The sequence below is a fragment of the Bufo bufo genome, chromosome 8, assembly GCF_905171765.1.
Source record: "Bufo bufo chromosome 8, aBufBuf1.1, whole genome shotgun sequence".
Classification (NCBI taxonomy): domain Eukaryota; kingdom Metazoa; phylum Chordata; class Amphibia; order Anura; family Bufonidae; genus Bufo; species Bufo bufo.
Window position 1 is genome coordinate 162656837 of NC_053396.1, and position 26178 is coordinate 162683014.

A 26178-nucleotide genomic window follows, 5' to 3' on the forward strand; every position below is an offset into this window, starting at 1 on the left:
TACGGTCTGCAAAAAAAAAAACGGAAAGAAAATACGTTTGTGTGCATGAGCCTTTACGCTGCGGTTTTCCACATGAAAATCTGTACGCACGTCATCGGGGAACCCTTTTGGGTCCAAGCAGATCTTTATATTAAAAAAAAAAAGTTTGCAAGTTTTGCAAAAAATCTGTCCAAGTCTTCCTGACTTCTCTAAAAAATTGCACCCAAATCAATATTTTACCCAGAAAATCCCCCCCGGAGTCAGTCAGGCCCCAGCTAGATTATGTAAATGCACTCCGGCCACGCAGGTGTTAAAATCTCCATGGCACCCAAAAGTGAATGGGTTAAGTGCACATTCCTGCTGAATGTGTTAAACACTACACGTATTGTGCTGCACACACGTAGGGCGCTTCCCTGCAGGGGTTAAACAGCTGAGCGCCCTCCCTCCAGCATTCCAGGCTTTCGCTCCCAGCTCTGCGCATGCGCCTTCCCTTGCGCCGAGTGCCAGATCCCTACGCAGTGCGCCCCGGACATAGGACTCGGAGGACGGGGACTAGCGAGCAGAGCGCAGTGCTGCGGCCAATCACTCAGGAGCGGGGGCAGAGCTTGGGGTGCACGGCACTTTTTTTTTGGGTGCAAAACTTCTCTGTGCCAGGCAAAAAGTTTACCTGTGCCACCCGGTAGGAGAGAGGGAGCGGAGCAGATAGTTGGTATCCAGCGGCCGTCATCACAGGACTCCCCTCTCCTAGCACTCTTTGTCCTCCGCCTGCATCATGCTCTGGATATCCTTCTCCCCTCTGCTGCTTTGCACTTTAGCCGCCTGCAGCCTGACCGTCCGGGCTGACAAGACGAAAAGTTGTGTGGAGGTCCGGAAACTTTATGAGTCCAAAGGCTTCAACCTGAATGATGCTCCAGTCCATGAAATCAATGGTGAGTGGGGAGCTTGGGGTGAGATCTTCTAGGAGTTGGGCTGTATAGGGGGTGATTGGAGCGATATCAAGGCTAGAAGTTGGGGCCCTTATGGAAGAACTTTTTTCTGGCCTCTAGAGTATGGAGCCCCCCAGGGCAGAACTTTTAGCATCAGGACTAGTATGGGATCAGCCGTCCATATGCTAAGAAGATCATAGATGTAGGTTTTATTTTTTCCTTAAAAAAATTAAAAAAATCTAATTATTTTGAATTGACCAACCATCCCATAAATAGTCCTACAAATCCTGGTCAAGTTTGTTCAACTTCCTCAAAGTTCTCAACTGGTCAGATGTCCCATATGTCAATTCTCCCATGACCATATGTTTGTAGGAGCAAGGTTTATCATCACGATGGGGCGAGGGGGGGGGGGGGGGGGGGGGGTGGTCTCACTAATGGTTGTACTGTGCCGGTATGGGTCAGGGACGGCTATGGTGATTCAGGCACAGGAAACGAGGTCTGGATTGGGTTCAGTCATCCAAGTATCCCATCAAGCATGTGTTATGCAGACGTGGTGTGCGCCTGCATTCACACTCTTTAATTGCCCCTTGGGGCAGGATTTCCTCACTCTACCTTTTATTACCTTTATTGGACGACGCTCCTTCCCCATTGTTTGGGCTGATGCATTGTGCCATGTGCAGCTTTTACTGTGTTTTGTTTGCTGAGCCCCCTTGTATACTCTTGTTCAGGGGCTTTATACTCCTTTTGTGAGTAGGTGGTATCTAGATGCTGATGAGGCCCTACAAGAAGATGATTGAGTTGTCTCAATGTTTCCATCTCATGTATCTCAATAGGTTCAGGTTGTACAAGTTTATTATTTATTTTCGGTATATAGATTTTGTCTTTTGCGTCTTACCCAGGACTTTTTGCCAGGTAGGGTTTCTCGTCTCTGAAGCAGGTTAATCATCTACCCTGCTACAATAACCCTTTCAGTCCTACAGATGGTCTTAGTCCTACACAAGTTATGTCTGGCACCTTCTCGTTCCTTTTCAAAATGTTTGGTTTAGAAGTATTCCACTAGAACAGTACTGTGGAATCTGGACCTGAAGCGACGTTCTGGAGTCCTAAGAATAATACGGCAGAGGGAATTTTTGGATTCAGTTATTCAATAATAGGTACTCTCTGCCAAGGAGTGGGCACTTATCCTTTTTATAGGATCAAATTTAGAGGTTCTCGTGAAGTGGGAAATGAATTCACTTGTGGTTTCAAGGCAGATTATCAGGAGATATCTCATTGGGTTCTTAGTGTGATAAATCAATTGCCTTGTGGGTGTCTTTTAGGTACTGTTGCATTGGTTTTATGTCTTGAGTTTACCCTTTTAGTGTGAAGTTGTAGACCACATAACTGTGATGTTGGTGTAAATATGAGGTGCGATTCCTTATCTTTCCATCTGAAGGTGCCTAGTGTGTATGTATACCTTCATACTTTAGCACATCCCCCCCCCCCCTGCTTTGTCCTCTGTCAATTTGGCCTTTTAAGGTCTTTTTATGTTATTTGTGGTCTCCTCCACTAATAATGGTTGGTGGGTGGCAGCCACTACAGCACCCTTTAAGGGGTCCTTATTCTAAATGGCGTATAAATGTGGATTATGTAATGTGATTCTGCATTACAGTAGTGATATCCATGCTATTCATAGTTTGTGCATTAGTCCATTAGGGGTTGTTACCTGTTTAGGAGACCTGATCAGAATAGTGAATTTCAGAAGACTTTCTGTAACTTATTTTTTAGTCTTTTTTTTACTGTTTGTAGACTTGGTATAGACATTTTTGTACTTTACTTGAGTTTATACAATTAAAAGATCTGCCTTGCTCATTCAGAATTTATTTCAGCAATATTACAAGACTGGAAAAGTTTGAGGATTCCCCCCCCCCCCCCCCCCTCCAAAAAAAAAAAAAAAAGTTTTCATTTTTATTTTAAACTTTTGGAAAGTCTTTTAAATGTCCCACTACAAAAAAAAAAATCTTGTTGGCTTAGACTTTGTAATCTGCTCCTGATGTCTGGGGTGGTGTGTTCACCTAGGAGATCATTTTAGAACTGTATAATTGTCCAAGGGAATGGACCTGTCCAATTACCTCTGAAGACACGCTTGCCAGTTAATACGAGAAGAAATTAACATAATCATTCTCCATTAAAGCTTCCAATCAAGATGGAAACTCCTAGGAGCACAGATCCTCCAGTGTTCTGCTCTGTAGGTGTGCTTTTCAGAGCAGCTGGTAGGCTCCTGTGTTTTTTTATTTTTTTCCAGGGACATCATTTGGGCCATAAATAGGCCGCGGTGGAAAAATGGGAAGTGTCACTCAATCGGTCTGTTTATTTCTGCACTATGTCATACATTTTTGTTCAAGCAAACGGTTATATTCCTCTATATGACACCGACACCCCCCCCCCCACTACTGTACACAGTAGCGTTACTGTACATTTTCACATCTTTACCACTTTTTTTTAAGCTTTTAGAAATGTCATAATTTTGGGATTTTGTCACCAGTTGTTGCGGTTAATAAATAAGCATCCATTCAATTTAAGGTCCTAGAAAAAAGGGCATTTGTAGCTTCCAATAAAGCATGTCTGCATTTATTTGACTTCCTTTTGAGTTTTGTGGGTGCTGATCAGATACATTTCTGTGATGGGTATTCTTTGACTTCCCACATTTGGAGGTTAAATAGCAGATGTTCTTGTGGTTTTATTGCTGTTCCTGTTGAATTAATTATAAGGCCCCAGGAATTTGCAGAAGGCACACTGTATGGTGGGGTGGACACATTACTGTAGACTTTAGGAGCCAGTATGGCTGATAAGTAGCGAGCCGGGTAAGGTCTTCAAAGACATCTGTGGAAAAAAATAACTTATAATTCTAGGGAGTCTCTCTGGAGCATTGACCATGCTGAACTGCTGACGGCACTTGGTAGGGGCTCTGGAGTGTATAATCAGGGGTAGTATGAATATGAAGTTTTACACTTACAAGAACAGACGCTGTCAGAATAAAACTTCATGTTCTCACTCCTCCAGAATATAAAAGCTCCACAGATGGTATGTTTGTACTGTCCTCCCCAGCCCCTACCTTGCTCTTTCATCATGGCTGAAAAAAACATCAGTTTTTTAATTTTTATTTCTAATCTATCCTCTGGATAGATCATCAGCATCTGATCGGCAGAGGTCCGCCACGGCTAAGCTCCTTTCAAGTGAACAGGGCTAAGCCGTGCCCAGCCATTTATACTAGTCGTGACATCACACTGGGCCTGCGGTACATAGTGAGAAGACCGCGGCACTACTGGAGCGCCTCTGCCTTCTCAAACAGCTGATCGGCAGCGGTCCCTGGTGTCCAGAGGATAGATCATCAGAAATAAAAACCCCTTTAAAACCCTACCCTGCTGGCCCTGTGAAGGTCAATGTATTTATCTGCTCCCCATCGCTCAATTCTGGCTCCTGTCTTCACAGCACTTTATGTGCGATCTGTTGCCATTGACTGGCCTCAGCGGTGACTAGTCACATGCCGCGTGTGGACACATCACTGCTGAAGTCAGTCATTGACTGCAGTGACTTACTCACTTGACCCCGTCTGTTCAAGAAGTTTAAATATGGAGACTGGAAGTGCAGTAATGCTTGGTGCCCACTGAGCCAGAAATGAGCGGTGGAGAGCAGGTAAGTATGTTTACCTTCAGGGAACCTGTTTACCAGGAAAAGGCAATGTAATCTCCCAGCATAATGTAATAGAGCGGAGGCAGCTGAGCAGATTGATGTAGCGTTTTGTGGGAAAAGTTTCGCTATACTATTTTTTTTCCATTCAAATCTCTGCTCTTTCTGAGCTTTGAAGTCAAGCAGGCGATCCTATCAGTGATTGACAGCTCTCTCTGTATACACAGTCATAAAGGGAAGGCTGTCAATCAATGTCAAACTAATTTAATCAGTTTCTATGAGGAGGTAAGTTCTAGACTTGACAGCGGCGAATCAATGGATGTCGTATATCTGGACTTCTCCAAAGCATTTGACACTGTACCGCATAAAAGGTTAGTATATAAAATGAGAATGCTCGGACTGGGAGAAAATGTCTGTATGTGGGTAAGTAACTGGCTGAGTGATAGAAAACAGAGGGTGGTTATTAACGGTACATACTCAGATTGGGTCACTGTCACTAGTGGGGTACCTCAGGGGTCAGTATTGGGCCCTATTCTCTTCAATATATTTATTAATGATCTTGTAGAAGGCTTGCATAGTAAAATATCAATTTTTGCAGATGACACTAAACTGTGTAAAGTAATTAACACTGAAGAGGACAGTATACTACTACAGAGGGATCTGGATAGATTGGATGCTTGGGCAGATAAGTGGCAGATGAGGTTTAACACTGACAAATGTAAAGTTATGCACATGGGAAGGAATAATGCAAGTCACCCGTACATACTAAATGGTAAAACACTCGGTAACACTGACATGGAAAAGGATCTAGGAATTTTAGGGAATAGCAAACTAAGCTGTAAAAACCAGTGTCAGGCAGCTGCTGCCAAGGCCAATAAGATAATGGGTTGCATCAGAAGGGGCATAGATGCCCGTGATAAGAACATAGTCCTACCACTTTACAAATCACTAGTCAGACCACACATGGAGTACTGTGTACAGTTCTGGGCTCCTGTGAACAAGGCAGACATAGCAGAGCTGGAGAGGGTCCAGAGGAGGGCAACTAAAGTAATAACTGGAATGGGGCAACTACAGTACCCTGAAAGATTATCAACATTAGGGTTATTCAATTTAGAAAAAGACGACTGAGGGGAGATCTAATAACTATGTATAAATATATCAGGGGTCAGTACAGAGATCTCTCCCATCATCTATTTATCCCCAGGACTGTGACAAGGGGACATCCTCTGCGTCTGGAGGAAAGAAGGTTTGTACACAAACATAGAAAAGGGTTCCTTACGGTAAGAGCAGTGAGACTATGGAACTCTCTGCCTGAGGAGGTGGTGATGGTGAGTACAATAAAGGAATTCAAGAGCGGCCTGGATGTATTTCTGGAGTGTAATAATATTACAGGCTATAGCTACTAGAGAGGGGTCGTTGATCCAGGGAGTTATTCTGATTGGAGTCGGGAAGGAATTTTTTCTCCTTAAGAGTGGGGAAAATTGGCTTTTACCTCAGTTGTGTTTTTTTTTTTTTTTTTTTTTTTGCCTTCCTCTGGATCAACTTGCAGGATAACAGACTGAACTGGATGGACAAATGTCTTTTTTTCGGCCTTATAAACTGTTACTATGTTATGTTACTGATTGGACCGTCTCCTGGACATCAAAGCCCAGAATGAGCAGGAATTTAAATGAAATACAAGATATACTGAATATTTTCCCGTAAAACTAAATATCAATTAGCTCAGCTCCTCCTGCTCTATAAAATGCTGCCTGCAAAGCCTCCTTTACTCTTTGGAACCTTGTACCGTCTTCTCAATTAGCTGATTCCTTTGCATCAGGCCAGAAATCTGTTGGAGTCAGATTTAAGGGCCTGTTTTACAACTGAGCAGTTCTGTGCATTGTGGCCCTCGTGTACATTGTCAGTGCTTTCATACCACCTCTTGATGCTCCGTAAAGGTTACAAACAGACCTCCCTCCCCCCTTTTTTTTTTTTTTTCCAGAGTTTCTTCTGTTTCTGTAAAGGAGGCCGGAAAGACTGAATTTCTCCAGCCGAAATTTGATCTGAGCCACCAGAAATATTTGTACCCTTCAGAATGAGAAAAATGCACTCAGAATCTGTACTTTGAGGAAAGGTGGTAGTGAGGGGGGGGGGGGGGGGGGGGGAGAGATTTGACATTTCGGTTATAGTTTTAGGTTTTTCCTAATAACTTTGGTTTTGTGTGTTTATTTTTTAATCTTAGGAGCTCTATTCTCCTTTGTGGGTAGTAATGCAATGGAACACAAGTTCCAGTAACCAGCTTAGACCTTAGATTTTTAGGTTGAAATTGGATGGTTTCTTAGCACTTGTGCCTCCGGTTTCGGGTAGCTTGTGTGACTTTATTTCAAAGCATTTAGTAAATAAATAAAAAATCCAAAACCAGATGTTACATGCTGGCCAATAGGAAATTATAAAACACTCTTCAAACAGTTTTTTTTGTAGTGTTTTTTTGAGATGGTTTCCTTGCATTCTTTAAGTGTTTTTTTTTTTTTTTTTTTTTTTTTTTTTTAAATCGCAGCATGCACTGGGTGTGCCTTTTTTCAGACATTTTCTCTGACTTCTCTAGAGGAGAGAAAGTATGAAGAAACGCAAGAACAATGTTTGACTAAAAATGTGGGATAAAACCTTTTTAGAAAAGGGGCCGAATGAGTCAAAATAGAAGAAACATTACTCGCCTTCCCTCACCGATTCCACCAGTACTACTATTGACTTACTGGGTCTCCACTTCCTGTCCCGTCTCGACACAGGAATGGCATGAAATGGAATCCCCAGCAATCACTGGTGACCCGTGGCTGAGAAAGCATTTCTTCTAATTTTCTGTGTCCAGACTGGACCAGGAGCGGTAACCAGCTGGAATCAGTAAGCATCAAAATGGCAGCAGTGGGGGATCGGTGCGGTGATACTTTTTTCTACCCCTTTTTTAAAATTTTCTGCTGGATAACTTTTTTTTTTATTTGTGTGGACCGTATACCGAACCATTTATTTCAATGGGTCCGCAAAAAAAAATGAAGTTACTCTGTGTGCGTTCCATTTCCGTATGTCTGTATTTCCGTTCCGCAAAAAAATAGAACATGTCCTATTATTGTCCGCATTACGGACAAGGATAGTACTGTTCTATCAGAGGCCAGCTGTTCTGTTCCGCAAAATACGGAATGCACATGGACATCATCCGTATTTTTTGCGGACCGCAAAATACATACGGTCGTGTGCATGAGCCCTTACTTGTAAGGTATGTCCCAAGTGTCTGGTTATAGGTGTGAACACATTTCCTTTGAGCCCCCCCCCTCCCAAAGAGTGGATTGGCAGGCGAGTATATGCACTGCTTCTTAAATTATCTCTATGGGATTACTGTAGATGATCAAGCTCTACCACTCAAAGATAAATGGAGTGGCAGCCCATATGCTTGATTACCAACCTATTCATAAGCGAGACCCACTACCCCCCATTTTCACATTCATTGGGTGTCATGGTGCCCCTAAACCTGTGGATAGAGTATACATTTAAATCTTGGAACAACCCCTTTAAGGTCTCCCTACAACCTTTACCTAAGTTAAGGTACCTGTATACCTTCAATATCTGATGGCTGAATAATCGTTTTGCCGCCGGCTATCTTTCTGATGCCCACATACAAGTTCTGACTGGCCTACCATGTACGTGTTTTCAATTCTGGCGGTGGCGTGTCCCTCAGGAGAACAAAAGCATTGGGTGAAAATGTTATATATGCATGATTCTTCTGTCTCCAGTTGAGTTGAAGCTTCCCTCATAGACATTAGATTGTTTTTGGGTCTTGCCAAAATTCAGAGGTTCGATTCATGATACACTAATGTGTACGTGGGCCTTTTAGAGGTAGTCACCTCTGCAAATGTGTCCAACAACGTGGCATGGCCAAATTACATTACTGGAGATAGAATGTAAGCTTCACCCAACACCAGACATGATCAGAGCATTATTAGACAACTAGGCCTCTCGACTGAATTAGTGGTTTTAATTGGTGCATCATGGCCTCTATAAAGGGATATAAATGACAGTCACTTATCTTTTAATTTCCTCAAGACATTGCCAGACAATTGGACTATCCTCTTAGCCTGTTGGTGTAGCCTACCAAAATTGATCATTTGATAACCGCCCTTCTTTGGGCTTATTTTCATTTTGGATTTATTTTTTTATTTTTTTGTACAAAATCTGTTTATCACCATGTTATCCTAGGTGTCAGCAAGTTTACTGTTTTCTCAGGAAATCTTAATCTTCTTTGTCTGGAGATAGGAAAGGAAGGGAGGCTCCAGTGATGAGCTCAGCACTTCTTCCTCATTTAGTATGCTCATATGGGTTTATTTAGTCATATGTCTTAATGTTTTTGTAACATTTTGTTCTCTTAGGAAGAACAGTGTTTACAGAAGTATATGGGGACATGTGGTGGTCATAAATGGTGTGCTCCCTGGAGCTAATACATTAGCATTGCAGGGTGGATTTCTAGGATGTTGGAAGTCCTAGATCACTAGGGAGGCAAGTCTGGACTTTAATTGTTTACCCTCCTCCCCCGCACCCTGTTGATTCTGCAGCTTCCTCCCCCATCCCTATGCAGCTTGCCACATCTACCATGTTTCAAAGGCACACAATGTGGATATTTTGCTAGATTTACATAATTTATTGCCATTGATATACTGCCAATTTGTACAACCCATGCTGACAGTTGGTGCCTGTGTAGAAACCATACTAACAATTGAAACCAAGTCTCATGGGACAGTTTATTGGACGTTAAGACCATCTTCAGAGAAGATCATGCTAATTTTGCTTAGCAGTCCAGTCTGATCATTTCTAAAGAGACGATGCAAATTATTATTTTTTTTCTTTATCTATAAAACACGAATGCATTTTTTGCTTCCTTATGTGGCTTTCCGTCTTTCTGACAACTGTCTTGTATGCTGCAATATGGGAAAGTTAGGCCATGTTCATTCTGTGGTGTTAGGTGTGACTGCTCACGTAAACTTTCCCGGCAGGCTGTTCTGACAGTACGGATCCAGCAGGCTGTTCCCCTATCGTTTGCACACTCGTGCTGCCGGAAGTACGTCCAGACCCATGCCGACATGCGGCCGGACAAAAACCGCAACGTGCAGCCAGATGGTCTTCGTGCTACTCGGTTTTTTATGGGGGGAAAAAATGGTGGCGTCGTCCATTGTATGTCGTCTTACAAAAGGTCCATAATGTGGCACATGGAGTGCAATTCATGGACCTTTTAAGGAGCTCGGCGTGCTGAAAAATAAAAAATTTCTGTATATGTAATAAAGAAAAGAAAAAAACTATTTGCCTCTTAATCCCCCACCGATTCAACACAGATGCTCCAGTGTTCCTTGAGGACTTTGTTTACAAGCTGCAGGCATGCCACCGCTTCAGCCAAGTCTGTGGCCAAAGCGGTCACGTGCCATACTTTTGGCATCACTCCTTAGCCATTATGCCTGTAGCTATGTCTCGGGACCTCACTGTATCTATATTAATTTTTTAATCGACTGGACATCCCCTTTAAGTAAACTGGTGTTTTTTTTTATTTTTATTTTATTTTTTACTTGGTTCAGATTTGTGCTGCTTGTAGATCATCTTGTTTTCTCCTGTGAAAGCATCGGGAGAAAAAAATCAAAAACTTCTTTGGAGTTTTTCTGCATTGGTTTCAATGCCTTTGTTGGGGCTCTACACCCTGTACAGAATTATTAGGCAAATGAGTATTTTGACCATATCATCCTCTTTATGCATGTTGTCTTACTTCAAGCTGTATAGGCTCGAAAGCCTACTGCCAATTAAGCATATTAGGTGATGTGCATCTCTGTAATGAGAAGGGGTGTGGTCTAATGACATCAACACCCTATATCAGGTGTGCATAATTATTAGGCAACTTCCTTTCCTTTGGCAAAATGGGTCAAAAGAAGGACTTGACAGGCTCAGAAAAGTCAAAAATAGTGAGATATCTTGCAGAGGGATGCAGCACTCTTAAAATTGCAAAGCTTCTGAAGCGTGATCATCGAACAATCAAGCGTTTCATTCAAAATAGTCAACAGGGTCGCAAGAAGCGTGTGGAAAAACCAAGGCGCAAAATAACTGCCCATGAACTGAGAAAAGTCAAGCGTGCAGCTGCCAAGATGCCACTTGCCACCAATTTGGCCATATTTCAGAGCTGCAACATCACTGGAGTGCCCAAAAGCACAAGGTGTGCAATACTCAGAGACATGGCCAAGGTAAGAAAGGCTGAAAGACGACCACCACTGAACAAGACACACAAGCTGAAACGTCAAGACTGGGCCAAGAAATATCTCAAGACTGATTTTTCTAAGGTTTTATGGACTGATGAAATGAGAGTGAGTCTTGATGGGCCAGATGGATGGGCCCGTGGCTGGATTGGTAAAGGGCAGAGAGCTCCAGTCCGACTCAGACGCCAGCAAGGTGGAGGTGGAGTACTGGTTTGGGCTGGTATCATCAAAGATGAGCTTGTGGGGCCTTTTCGGGTTGAGGATGGAGTAAAGCTCAACTCCCAGTCCTACTGCCAGTTTCTGGAAGACACTTTCTTCAAGCAGTGGTACAGGAAGAAGTCTGCATCCTTCAAGAAAAACATGATTTTCATGCAGGACAATGCTCCATCACACGCGTCCAAGTACTCCACAGCGTGGCTGGCAAGAAAGGGTATAAAAGAAGAAAATCTAATGACATGGCCTCCTTGTTCACCTGATCTGAACCCCATTGAGAACCTGTGGTCCATCATCAAATGTGAGATTTACAAGGAGGGAAAACAGTACACCTCTCTGAACAGTGTCTGGGAGGCTGTGGTTGCTGCTGCACGCAATGTTGATGGTGAACAGATCAAAACACTGACAGAATCCATGGATGGCAGGCTTTTGAGTGTCCTTGCAAAGAAAGGTGGCTATATTGGTCACTGATTTGTTTTTGTTTTGTTTTTGAATGTCAGAAATGTATATTTGTGAATTTTGAGATGTTATATTGGTTTCACTGGTAAAAATAAATAATTGAAATGGGTATATATTTGTTTTTTGTTAAGTTGCCTAATAATTATGCGCAGTAATAGTCACCTGCACACACAAATATCCCCCTAAAATAGCTAAAACTAAAAACAAACTAAAAACTACTTCCAAAAATATTCAGCTTTGATATAAATGAGTTTTTTGGGTTCATTGAGAACATGGTTGTTGTTCAATAATAAAATTAATCCTCAAAAATACAACTTGCCTAATAATTCTGCACTCCCTGTATGTATCACCAGGGCTTTAGTGTGTTTAACCATGCTCTCGACGTAGCAGTCTACATAGACCTTGTGTCTAGAGCTCCTTCTTGAAGCTCCTTGATTGGTAACCCTCAGCGGCAGCAATGTTTTTCTCTCTTGTTTGTAAATTGTAACTCGCGTTATCCCGATGTAACCTTTTCCGTTGCCGTTTTTTTAATGTGTAATGTGAACATATTTGACAACCTCGAAACTCTTCACACACACCTGGGAACCCCCCCCCACCGTTCCTGGAATGGCAGAGATCTAGAGATGTTTGCTGGCTCTGTCACATACACATCTTGTGTTAATTGAACTTTTTTTTTTTTTTTTCTTCTCAGGAAATCCTGGTCTAAAAGAACCGTTTACATTTTCGGTAATATTTTAGAATTTTGGACGGCTCCCTTCATACCAGGGATGCGTAAGCAGTGGAAAGTCTGGTGCCGTCTTTCCTGCTTCATAATGCTGCGATTGATTCCTTTTGGGACACATTCAGTTATTTGCTTGTCTGGGTTCATGTCTTCGTACCTGCACAAGACGTTTTATTAACATTACAGTTTGGCGCTTTGCACAGGGGAAAGAGTGAAATTATTTACGTGGGGTCATGGTCATTTAGTATTGTCTCTACGTTGATTGAACAGATCAGGTCTTATGTTACATCTGACATATTCTTGAGCTGGAGAACTGGACAAATTACTTTCTAAAGGGAATAGTTACTGATGTGTTCACCCAACGTTCAAATTTTTTCTTGTCCCATCCTTCATCTCCCCTCCCAAGGCTGCCGCTGCCTTTATTTGGACTTTTGAATGACCTACTGGACGGCTTTATGTTACAGAACAAAAGAGATGCCTTTTTAGCCCAGAAATCTTGGGAGACCACCAAGGACTCTGAGCTTTTGCATTGAAACAATAAGAAAAATTCAACAATAAGAAAAATGCATGACTGGCTCAAAAATGTGGAGTGGTGGAAGCATTGATTTAAGTCCAGAGCACTGTCACAACACAGACAGACCCAGGCAAATACCTCTAGGCGGCTAAAATAGAACGGAGTCTAAGTGTTTACGGTCGCTAGTATGACACACATATGACTCGCGTTCTCAGCCACATGCTCCAAAACAAATCTGATCCATTGGACCTTTACCAGAAATATCATTCATCCCTGCGTTCTTTTTGAGGAGGTTAACTTTTATAAAGTTGTATGCGGTTTTGTGAAACTTGTTAGTCTAGTTTTCTCTTACTGTGTGTGACAGACCAAAAAGTAGACCTTATTGTACAGGCCTCATAGCAATTTGACACCCATCTATAGATGATTTCTGGCAGCGGACTACAAAAGTTTTTTTTTTTCCCTTTTCTCCTGTGACCTACGTATATACTGTAGTATGTGAAGGATGTTTTTAGGGTTATTGTGCATGTATTTGACCATTGTATGTAAAAACTTTTTTGTGTATAAAATTTCCCACAAAAAGGTCTACAACCATATTTTTTGGATCCAGAAACCAGGCATCTCCCTTTTTTTTTTTTTTTTTTTTTTTTTTCCCCCCTTCCATATTTGGAAAGAAAATCTATGGGTGTAATCCTGACTGCATAAAGGTTTGTGCATTCGGCGCTAATATGGCTTCATTTTGTTCAGAGCTGAGTAGAGATGCATGAGACCTCTACTGCGCCTCGGTATGCTTTCCGCTTTATATGGAGGCATCCAGATTTTTTTTTGTTGGGTTCTGTACAAATCTGAAAGACAACTCTGTCGCACTCTTTGAGACTCCGTATGAGCAGAGGTTGTATGGCTTCATGCTAATGTAGTGGTGCAGGCTTTCTGTAGTCCAGTACAATCCCATACTAGTATTTGAGCCCTAAATTTCATTAACTGTTGATGGATCACATCCTTTTTAAGTTGCTGGAGTGTTTGACTAGGAAGAATCTGTGTAGCTTAGGTCATCCAACAGCTTTCTTTCCTGACTACCTCCTTGCTTCCTCATACGTACACGTTCGGAGAGTGGGGAGAGCCACTGCCAGATACCACTAGTGGCAGCTTATCTCATGGGAGAACAAAAGGATTGGGTGAAAATATTCATTTTGTCTGGATTTTCTCTCCCATAAAATTTTTAAAAAAATGCAAATCTGTCAGGAGCTCCCCATACACATTAGACTGTTTGCTGAAACCGCTCTTCTGGGTGGATTCTGCTGACAACATACCAATGTGTATGGGAACCCTTTAAAGGCGCACACTTCACTGGTTTCTTTGAGGCCTCATCCACACAAACGTATTTTCTTTCAGTGTCCGTTCCGTTTATTTTTGTGAACCGTATACGAAACCATTTATTTCAATGGGTCCGCCAAAAAATCGGAAGTTACTGTGTGCATTCCGTTTCCTTATGTCTGTATTTCCGTTCCGCCAAAAAATAGAACATGTCCTATTATTGTCTGCGTTACAGATAAGGATAGGATCGTTCTATTAGGGGCCAGCTGTTCCTTTCCTCAGAATACGGAATGCACACGGACGTCATCCGTTTTTTTTCAGACCGCAAAATACATACGGCCGTATGCATGAGGCCTGATTCTGAATCTACTTTTCTTACTTTTCCTCCCCCGCACTGCTATGTTCATGATACCATGTATCTGGAGAACAGCACCTCATGGTGACGTTTAATGCTATCAAAACAATTTATATTTTTAGTTACATAATGTACCTTTTTCTTTTTTTTTTTCATTTGTAAAATTTGTTTGCTCATATGTTCTAGTCTCTTCCCGTCTGCACATGTTCGTTGCTTTAAAAAAAAAAATTCTTTCCCTCCCACTTCTTGCCTTTGCAGGCTGCACATATACATTACTGTAGGAGATACTTCCTTCTATTGAGGTGTGCTCCAGCCCAGCAATAATTTATGACGGCTCATGTCAGGAGCTGCCTGAGGCTGTTCGAAACGTTGCTTGTTTTCAGTCTGCCCTGATTTTTATCAACCTACCCTGTCACCCACCTGTGAACGGGAAGAATATGACTGCCTGCTCCTCTTGTATCTCTATTGTATTGTACTTTTTTTTTTTTTGCTTTGTAATATGGTGGGACTTTTGTACTTTTATCACCTGTTTTCATCACTGCTTGGCCTTATCTTCTTTTTTTTTTATTCTAGGAAGCCACATGGTCAAGTGATGTCACTATTGACCATTTTTGAGATGTATTGCAACTTTTTGCCATCTACTAATGGTACATTAAAATTTGTTGGGAGTTTCACAAGTCCTCCAGTCAAGAATTTTGTCTCCTTTATTGCTTTTTGGGCTTATTTGAAGACAGTTTTTCGCAATTTTTACTCCAGTCGCCCCACTTTTAAAAAGTGGATTGGATCGTGGCCGTTTATCAACTGAGGCATTTTAAAGAGTTGCGAAAATTGTTGCATTCTTACCCCAGTAAAGCGGTGTCAAAGAAAGTGTAGTAACCTCTCAACACAGAAATGTTAGGCTACCTGCATACGTTGCGCATTGTAGTACCAGCAAAGTGTAGGAGATTAGTCTAATCTCATGTACATTTTTGATTTTTTATTCTTTGTGGAAATTTACCTGTTGTGCTGATTTAGAAATCTGCAGCATGCCAAATATGTTTGCGATATTTTTATATTTTTTTTAATATTTATTTTTTTTGGTGCTGATTTCAGACTTTTCAATGGAAGGGTGAGATCTGCTGCAAAACCGCATCAAATCTGCACCAAAAACTGCAAGAAACACATCTAACACCATCTAAACGTGCAGCCAATTGCCCGAAACTGCTGTTGGTGCAGGCAAGTAAATGATTTCTTCTGAGAAGCAGAGCTTGCTGTCTAAATCGCACTCTGCTGTCCAGAAACAATGCAGCCATATGTGGACAAGCGATGGCAGTAGCCATCTTTTGTAAACTTTTTTGTGGAGGAGGAAAGGAACACTTTCTTCCCGATTAATTGGTTGCTCCACGAACCATGTAAACCCACTATTAGACTTAAAGGGGTTATCCAAAATTTAAAAACATGCCCCTCATATAAATTATACTTACCCTGCTTCCCGCATCACTCCTGATCCCCGCACGGCCTCTGCTGCCTTCCTAGCATCGTGGGTGATGCTAGGGAGTCTTGTCCCCATTGGGGCCTGCTCTTGGCTACTACCTGCCTCGCCAGATCCGTTTTGATCTGTGCGATGGGGAGATGAGGCGGCCATTCGGGGGTCAGGAGCGACACGGGTGCCAGGGAGCGGGGAAAGTATAATCTATATGAGGGGCCCGGCCATTGGGGGGCATGTTTTAGACTTTGGATAACCCCTTTTTAAAGATTAACCAAATCTATCAAACATGTAACATTTGATAAATTCTGCCCAAATAATGGCAACAGACTCCTGCAAAAATGACAGAAAATTCCCTTTCTGACAAATCTCCCCCAATGTTTTTTGACTGGAGGTGGCCTGTTCTGCTTGTAGACTATAGTATCTATGGTTAGCTATTGATGATGTTCACTACAAGAGTCACCCAAACCATCGTTGGCCCGCAGCTTTCAACCACTGCTATGGCGTAATTTATTGGGAGAATTTTTAGAGCTCTTGAAGGAACGTCCTCCTGAATCGTGACTACATAACCTGTCCTGAAGTGGAATAATGGTTTTCAGAATCTGTAATTTAGGATAATTAAGGTATTACATAATGTGTGTTCTGCTGGGTGCATTATTATTATTATTATTATTACACCCACCATATTCAGATTATTCAGCACTATATGCAGATTTTTTATTTTTTTTTGATAACTAGAGATGGTTAATCACAGTTGGTTCGACTAAGTAAAGTAAATTCACGTTTATCTATCCATGCCAAGATACATTGGGGAAAATGTCTTTCCAAATGAAGAGCAGCCTGGTGCCAAGTTCCTCGGATCTTTTTAAGTGTGGGGTTGTTTGTTCTCCCAGTACACAGTCGTCGTCTTCTTCTAAAGGTTTTGTAAATATTAATTTAGAAATGCTGAAGACTTTGCCGTGTCCTTAACTTTTTTGAAAGGAGCCCTGTTCATATTTCTGAATGTTCAACACTGCTGTATTATGCGGGCGTAGGTTGTGAGGCTTAACGGGAGATGTCCTGCATCGGTCACGTCGGCCATCTTTTCTCTGATTTAAAACATCTATTGAACTACTGAGCGTAGGGAATGTGTTGTCATGTGGAACAGCTGTGAAATGTTCGTAGGGTGTTACAGCGCTTATAATAACAGTTTGATCATCTGTGAAGCCCTCTCCCTCTCCCACTGCGGGTTCTCTGTAACTGTGGCTGCACAGGGGATGTCTCTCATGAGCACTTTAGACTTTTTTTTTTTGAATGTGACATGCCTTATGCACTAACACTTGAAATATTTCATCTCTGTTCCTCAATCTTTCACACTTTGTCCAGCTTCGATGACTCTCAACGGAATCAGAAATTGGGCATATTTGTGCTGTTGGATCATGATGAGTTCATGTGAACTGTCAAACACTTCTCCACCCGCTCTTCTTAATTTTATCTATGAAACGGTTTCCGTTGCCATAATACAGTCCAATGACCTCAACCAATCTTTGTCTTTGAGAGACGTCAGAGTTGAAATGATCTCCCCTCTGGCTTAGGAACTTACTGAGGCCAGATATTTAAACAAAACAAACTAAAAAAGACCATGCTATAGCCCAGTGAAAGTAATGCTTGGCATGAACCTTCTCGATAATACATGGCAGAGTTTACACCATCAAGTTAGGCCGAGTTCACACGAACGTGTGCGACCTGTGCCCGTGCTGCGGGCCGCAATGCACGATCGCAGGCCGTAGGTCAGCCGCATCGGATCGCCGACCCATTCACTTTAATGGGTCCTCGATCCGCCCGTTCCGCAAAAAGATAGGACATGTTCTATCTTTTTGCGGAATGGAAGTACAGGACGCAACCCCACGGAAGCACTCCGTAGTGCTTCCGAGGGGTGCCGTTCCGGATTTGCGGACCCATTGAAGTGAATGGGTCCGCATCCGTGATGCGGAATGCACACGGAACTGTGGCCGTGTATTGCGGGCCGCAATACGGCCACGGATCACACACGTTCGTGTGAACTAGGCCTTACCGTATATCTAGGTTTTAAAATTCTGAATGTCCCAAGTGTTAAAGGGAATGTGTCATCAGAAAATGACCGATAGTTTAAATCAAATTTTTGTTAACCACTGCAGATATTCTAAAAAACATGCTTATTTTAATTTTTCCATGTACCTGTCTATATATAAAAAAATAAAATAAAAAATCTATATATAATCCTGCAGTTTTTACACTGGCCACTGGGCCGATAGTAGGTCACGATTTCCTGTTCTGTTCAGGTAACTTTTCAGTAGGCATCATCATTATCATCATCAGAATTACAATGACAAGTAACACCTGGGTCCACCATTTACAATAGGTGATATTACAGCTTATCTACTCCCTCCTGACCTCTTCACGGTTCGCAGAGCATGTCTCAAACTCTCCCATGGAAGTCAATGAGGGCCTCTCCTGTCCATTGTGTCTGTGGCCCAGGTAGATGCTCTCAAAAGACAAAGTGTCAACATTGAAAACATATAGTGACAATGAAAAGGATAACAACAAAAAACAAAAAAAAACTCCCCAAAAAATCTAAAATGTTTGCGTTATCCATGCTTTTAAAATCGATGGCCTGTCCTAAGGATCTGTGGTCTGATTTTTGGCACCCCTGATTATCAGCTTTTTGAAGGGGCAATGGTGCCTGGGCAAGAGCGGCGGCCTCTTCATCGTTAACATTGGTCCAGAGGCTATTCCTTAGGGATGAGCGAATTGACTTCAGATGAAACATCCGAAGTCCATTCACATAATGCTTCGTTTAAATGCTGTAAGTGCGCCGTACAGTATTAGAATGTATTGGCTCCCATGAGACTTCGCACGAGACTTCGCATAATAACTTCATAAATCAATTTCTACTGTAAAAAAACATTTCCCGAACTCTGGGGAAATGTTTTTTTTTTTTTTACAGTAGAAATTGATTTATGAAGTTTATGTGAAGTCTCGCGAGACTTCGAAGTAACTTCGGCTCATGGGAGCCAATACATTCATGGGAGCCAAGTATTATGCGAATCGACTTCGGATGTTTCATCTGACGTTGATTCGCTCATCCCTACTATTCATACTCGGAACACTACATTCATTAGCAGCTTTGTCCCATCAACTAGGTTTAAAATATCAACTTATTCAAAGAGTTTTTCAATTCCAGACATTAGTGACATATCCGTAGTATGCCTGCTCAACTCCCAAGTGAATGGAAAGACATGCACGTGTGCCCGCTTGTTCTGCTCCTGGATCTCACCAGGTGGTTAGGAGGGGATCAAACATATTGATGGTGCGCGTCCCACTGGTGGGGCTTAAATCTAGCAGACATTGCTTGCATATTGTTTGGAAAACCAGGGTCCTGTGACCATAGACGGTGCACAGTGTTCCCCTGGTTGAATGTTGCAGCAGTCATGCATGGGCGCTGCCGCTCCATTCATCTGTATGGGACTGCTGAGTACAATGTGTTCGTGACTGCTGCAGTATTCAAAGGGGGTACATAGCCCACTGTACTCATGATCGGCAACAGCGATTTTATATACTGTGGACTAGGGAAGAGTCTTGGTTACGGGACCATCCCTGTGATAGAAGTTACTATGTTTCTGTGCTATTTTAAAGGGGTTGTCATTTTTTTCCCCCTGGTTCTACTCAACAGACAGGAAATCCACACTCAGCAATCGCTGGCTAAGATTGATTTCTGCGGCATGTGATTGGCAGTGCAGGCATTAACTCTGTGTCTAGATCAGGCCCTGAAACAGAGCCATTGGGGACCCCGAGAGTTTGCTTTTCACTATTGATGACCTATCCTCAGGAGAGCTCATCAATATCAGGTCAGCGGAGGTCTCGCTCCCGGCACCCCCACCATTCGGCTGTTTGAAGAGAAAGCGGCACTCGTACGCGCGCTGCCTTCTCTTCAAACAGCTGATCGGCAGGGGTGCCTCTAGTTGGCCACCCATTGATCTGATATTGATGACCTATCCTGAGGATCTTTTTTATCTCCTTTTTAATTTTCTAATACGTTCGTTCTTTCAATATTTATTCTTAACTTCTTTTTCCTTTTTACCCTTTATCTTGTTTTGGTTAAAGACTTTGTCACTTGTCTCCTATGGTCACATTGTATTGTTAACCCTGAAAGCAATTAAGGCCGCCTTATTGTCAGCGGAGATCCATTATCTGCTGATCAGCGTTTCCTCTTTGTTTTTGTTGTTGTTTTTTGTTTTCCTGATTTGTACATAATGACTTTTCTTACGTTTTTGTATTTTCGGAGCTGCAGAGTGGTTGATTACGGGTGACGCTCGCGCCCTCACACACTGCAGTGTTTATCCTGTGGGTAACAGTGGCGGCTTTCATTTGTCCGGTTAGTGGGAGTCTAGTTTTCATTGGCAGACGCTTCAGAAGAAGCGAAGGTCCTTTGGTCAGAATACACAGTTGTTTTATTCACTCCAATGTATTGTCAAGTTATTGCCCCATTGTCATAATTGTCTTGATAAGAACTGAATGCTGCTTATCCTGGGGCCGAGAGCCACCTCGGATTCCTACGTGCAAAGTGGATTACAAAGCCCCGGCTGCAGTGTCTTTGCTTTCAGGCATTGATCTATGACAAATTATCCCTTGATTTGTGTAATTGTCTCCTCCGACCAGCAGTAGATTGGTTTTACTTAGACTTGTGGGGGGGAGACAATAAAAGAAGATTTATGGTGCGGCGATCAGTGCTTAAGCCTGTCCTGTGACCAGATATGATCTCTGCATTTTTAGACATTTAGCTGTAATTGGCCTTGTCAGTGGGGAGACGCTAAAGAGGGAAGAAAAAAAAAGACCCTTTTATTCCGGCGTTCCCTCCCATTCCTGTTTGTGAATCCACAGGGTTGTCTAAGTTTGAACTTTTATTTTTCTCATCTGTGCTTAGTAAATCTGGGGAATCTCAGTCTTTGGAGTTGGTTTTAAACAGTATTTTACGGCACTTCTTATATAGTAATTCCCGTAGTGGAGCATAAGGCCCCTTTCACACGAGCGAGTATTCCGCGCGGATGCGATGCGGGAGGTGAACGCATTGCACCCGCACTGAATACTGACCCATTCATTTCTATGGGGCTGTGCACACGAGCGGTGATTTTCACGCATCACTTGTGCGTTGCGTGAAAATCGCAGCATGCTCCTCTTTGTGCGTTTTTCACGCAACGCAGGACCCATAGAAGTGAATGGGGTTGCGTGAAAATCGCAAGCATCCGCAAGCAAGTGCAGATGCGGTGCGATTTTCACGCATGGTTGCTAGGTGACAGTCTATAAACTGTATTATTTTCCCTTTATAACATGGTTATTCTGAATACAGAATGCATAGTAGGTGATCAATTGAGGGTTAAAAAAAAAATAAAAAAATTAACTCGCCTTCTCCTCTTGTTCGCGTAGCTCCCGGTCTATTCTTTACTTCTCAAAAGATGAACGATCGGCTAAAGGACCTTTGGTGACGTCAGATCACATGCTCCAATCACATGGTACATCACCGTGGTGATGTACCATGTGATTGGAGCATGTGATCTGACGTCACCACAGGTCCTAGCCGATAGTTCATCTTTTGAGAAGTAAAGAATAGACCGGGAGCTACGCGAACAAGAGGAGAAGGCGAGTTAATTTTTTTATTTTTTTTTTAATCCTCAATTGATCACCTACTATGCATTCTGTATTCAGAATGCTATTATTTTCCCTTATAACCATGTTATAAGGGAAAATAATACAATCTACAGAACACCTAACCCAAGCCCGAACTTCTGTGAAGAAGTTCGGGTTTGGGTACCAAACATGCATGATTTTTCTCACGCGCGTGCACTCGCGCGGAAAAATCGCGGGTGTTCCCGCAACGCACCCGCACCTTTTCCCGCAACGCCCGTGTGAAAGAGGCCTAACTGTAGGCTGCGTTCCTACCTTGGTAATACGGGAGCGATCTCTGTGGAGCCGACTTAAAGGCGTTCTCTGGGAATTAGGAAAATGAAAATACTTAAATATTCCTTTTATTATAAATATATTCCCAAATACCATTTATTAGCTATAATGGTTCACTTTGTCTAGGGAGCAATCATTAGGATAAATAAAATGGCTTGGTATGGCAGCCCAGGCCTATTCACTTGAATGACACTGAGCTTTGCCTAGGCCATGTGACCGATGTACGGTGACATCAAGTGCTTAGGAAAAGGCCTAAACGCTCAGAGTGCCGCAGCCTCTTCCCGGATCCTGAGGCTGGGCCATCAATATCAGACTCCCAGAGAACCCCTTTAAAGATTTGTTTCTGGTCCAGCATGGCAAAAACAGATCTAAAAGTAGCAGCAGTAGATTCACTGGTAACCTGGTTCCTGTCGCTTTCAGCTCCTGTGGATCATCAGGAGCCTCTTATTTTTTTTTCCCCTTTCTGCGTCCATTGGAGTTGGCCTTGGATGGTGTTTTGTAATAAAATTAGTTAATTACATCTGTAGATAAGGGGTACCAGATGTAACATTTGCTCTGTTATAGTAAATATTTTGCTGCTGACCTTTAAATGATATTTAAATAGCTAAATAGTGTAAATGTTAAATTAAAGACCTCATGCGTTCCGAGTATTTGTTAGTGTACTCCTCTAAGATTGGACATTTCTAAAATAGGCCTGCAAAATTAGGAGGGTTTAGTTGTATTTTGGGAAATCGATTTATTTTAGTTACTTTGTTTCTGGCTCAATGATCACAAGTATCAGGTTTGTCATTGTGTTTTTTTTTTGCTTTGCACTTAGAGGTGAAGCCGTGCTGGCTGTGTGCTCGAAAGAATTAAAGGGGTTGTCTCACTTCAGCAAATGGCATACATTATGTAGAGAATGTTAAAGGGGGGGTTGTCCGGGTTCAGTGCTGAACCCGGACATACCCATATTTTCACCCAGGCAGCCCCCCCAGATTGCTAGCATCGGGGCATCTAATGCTCCGATGCGCTCCCTTGCCCTGCGCTAGATCGCGCAGGGCACGGGCTCTTTTGTTTACAACACACTGCCGGGTGGAAACTTCCGCCCGGCAGTGTGTTCGGTGACGTCGTGTGCTCTGATGGGCGTGCTTTAGCGCTGCTCTAGCAGTTTTACTGGCTAGGGCAGCGCTAAAGCCCACCTATGAGTGCCGGTGACGTCACCGGGCTTCCTGGCAGCTCCATGGAGAGCCCCGGTACGTCACCAGAACTCTTGAAAATGCCTTTGCCCTGCATGAACTGCTCCAATGCTCAAGTCAGGGGGGGGCTGCCTGGGTGAAAATGGAGGTATGTCTGGGTTCAGCTCTGAACCCGGACAACCCCTTTAATACAAAGCACTTACTAATGTACTGTGATTGTCCATATTGCCTCCTTTGCTGGCTGGATTCATTTTTCCATCACATTATACACTGCTCGTTTACCTGGTTACGACCACCCAGCAATCTAGCAGCGGTGGACGTGTTTGCAGACTTTAGGAAAAAGCACCGGCCTATGTGCACTCCCACAGTCACCAGAGAGCTCACCGCTAAGCATGGAAACGAGCAGTGTATAATGTGATGGAAAAATGAATCCAGCCAGCAAAAGAGGCAATGTGGACGATCACAATCAATTAGTAAGTGCCTTGTATTAACTTGCATAATAAATGCCATTTGCTGAAGTGAGACAACCCCTTTAATCCTTTCGGGCGCACAGCCAGCACTGCATCACCTCAAAGTGCAAAGGAAAAAACAAACATGACACAATGACAAACCTGATACTTTGTTTCTGGCTTACCATCAGTAACAGCAAGGATCACAAGTAACTAAAATAATCAATTTCCCAAAATACAGCTAAACCATAAACAAGTCCTTAGTCTTCCTATGGCACACGCGTGGTGGACCTTTGTCAGTGCAGAACGGAAATGCAAATTGGCCATTTATTGCCTTGTCTTGCACAGGATTGTCATTGGTGTGAAGTCTTTTTGATTACAAGAAGGTCTTCTGTGATGAGGTAGGGTTGTCTTTGGGGAAGCTTTTTTACAGCACAGCCCGCCCCTCCTGTGTTGAAAGTGAATGCCTGGGAGAAATGATTACTTTCCTGCCTCCATTCCCTGAAGCAATAGTCATTTTACTCTTCTGGCCAAAGACACTTCAGCGGTTCCGACGATAACAAGATGGCTGACAGCTTGGCATTCCACTTTTATCAGGAGCAAAACCTGGCAGTGATCCCTAGCTTTATTTCCCTTCTAAACAGACGTTTAGAAGCACAGCTGAACTTCATGGATGGTACCTCTGCTGCAGTAAATGGCTTTGTCCGTTTCGCAGCCAGACCTCGACATGAAGTGTGAACGTTTTTCTTACTTTTTGCAAACACTTTAAATACAGGATTTTGTAATGTATGTGGGAATCTGATCTTAAAAACTCAAAAGGTCTCGATCAGACTGGATGGTAACTTTTGTGACACTGTGTTCTGACCCCTAAGAATTGATTACCTACTAAAATCTATACAGGATATCTTTTATTTTTTCTGCCTCTGGTCATCGGTGTCCCTCACCTGTTATACCCGAGCGGGGACTTGTTCTCCTTCACCATGTGAATTGAGAACCCAACTAGTGCCCACTGTGGTGACATCACTTTATTTGTCTTTGGTCTTTTGTGGCTGCTATTGGACCTATGAAGTGGTAACTCTACTGTGGGATGGCCCCCTCCTCCTGGATAATAAAAATAGAGTTTGCATTGGTATGCCAACACTAACCAAGAGAACAGGTCTCAAGGACACAATTTATTTTACAATGGCCAACATTTTTTTTGAAGTATGGATCATTTGGGCTAATTGTCAGTTCTGCTGCCTGAGAACTTTCTTTTAACTTTTTGAATGTCGGGACACCCAGTGGTTCATGATATTATTTAAATTCCAAATGTCCTATGTGACTGCCTTATTTGACTTTAGTGTGACTGGTGAAACTGGATGGTTATCATGTTAAATGGTTTAAGGTGCTATTTTACGCAACTTCTTGATAGGTTGTATATTGGTGGCTTCTTGATTGGGTGATATTAGTGTATAGGACACTCTCAAATTCTATATCCGTCAGAGATGTTAATGTGAAGATAATGGAAGAATGTTTGATTAAGCTGCCAGGAAATATGAGCTTAATCTACCTGGGCTTTACTATAGCTTCAGAGAAGAATTTGGAAATAAAAGCTGTTGTCCAGGGGCTCGGAGGTGGAGCAGTCAGTTTTAGTTTTTGGTCAGCCAGTCACTTTATCTTTCAGGTTGTGGAATGTGAGGAGAAGTCCTGTTTTTTTTGGAATGTATTAATGGGTCTTGGTTGCAAGTCTGATGTTGGTCTTGTGGGTCAAGCTTTGAACATGCCTGGCTGCTCATCTAAAACGCAAATGCATTCTCTGCTCAAAGAGAATTGTCTCGTGGATTTTATGTTTATGGCAAGCAATTGTAAGGCAGAGCTCTTTGTACTTGTATTTTGTAGCTCGTGTTAGTTTTAGTGGTTATTGGTAAGTAATTCAAAGTCAAACCCTAAGCCTTTAGTAAATAGTTCGATATAGCCAAGTATAGATGTGTAATAAATTCAAAATATAGCCTTTCTTTTGTATTTTTAGATTTTGTATTTTAATATATTTTTTTTTACTAGAATCATTCAGTCGAAGGGCATGAGGTCATTCATGTGATATGTGAAAAGTGGAACTTTATATATTTTTATAGTTTGAATTTATATTTGTTTTTACCTTTTTACTTCTGTTGGATGGAAAATTATAAATGATTACTGCACGTTGGGCCAGTTCACTTCTGCGCTGTGAATTCCTTTTTTCTGTTACGTCTTAGGAGCTGTGAGGGATCACTCAAATGACATCCACCAATGGTGCTCGATGGACTCCCACTGACTTATAATGGGGTCTATTAGGTTTTGTCATGGTGTCCGTCACTTTATTGGAAATAGAGGGGTGGGTGTGTGTGTGTGGTTTTTAATTTTAAATATTTTTTTTTTTAAATACAGAAAAGTTAAGGAATCTGGGACAGAGGCCCTAAACAGATTTTCTGATGCAGAATCAGGCTAAGGCCTATTGCACACGACCATATGGCTTTTTCAGTGTTTTGCGATCCATTGTTCCATTTTTTTTTTTGTTTCTGTTCCATTTTTACGTTCCGTTTTTCCCATATGGCATATACAGTATACAGTAATTACATAGAAAAAATTGGGCTGGACATAAAATTTTCAATAGATGATTCCGCAAAAACGGAACGGATACAGAAGACATACGGGTGCATTTCCGTATGTGTTCCTTTTTTTTTTTTTGTGGACCCATTG

At 42.3% G+C, this 26178-nt stretch overlaps 1 protein-coding gene across 1 annotated transcript in view; it reads left to right on the forward strand.

Moving 5' to 3' along the window:
* Positions 1-481: 481 nt before the first annotated feature.
* GPC4 (glypican 4) overlaps positions 482-26178 on the forward strand; it is a 107749-nt gene continuing 82052 nt past the window's right edge. The window contains exon 1 of the mRNA XM_040442494.1: positions 482-908. Within this exon, the coding sequence (XP_040298428.1) occupies positions 752-908 (157 nt within the window). The 5' untranslated portion in view covers positions 482-751. The remainder of the gene's footprint in view (positions 909-26178) is intronic.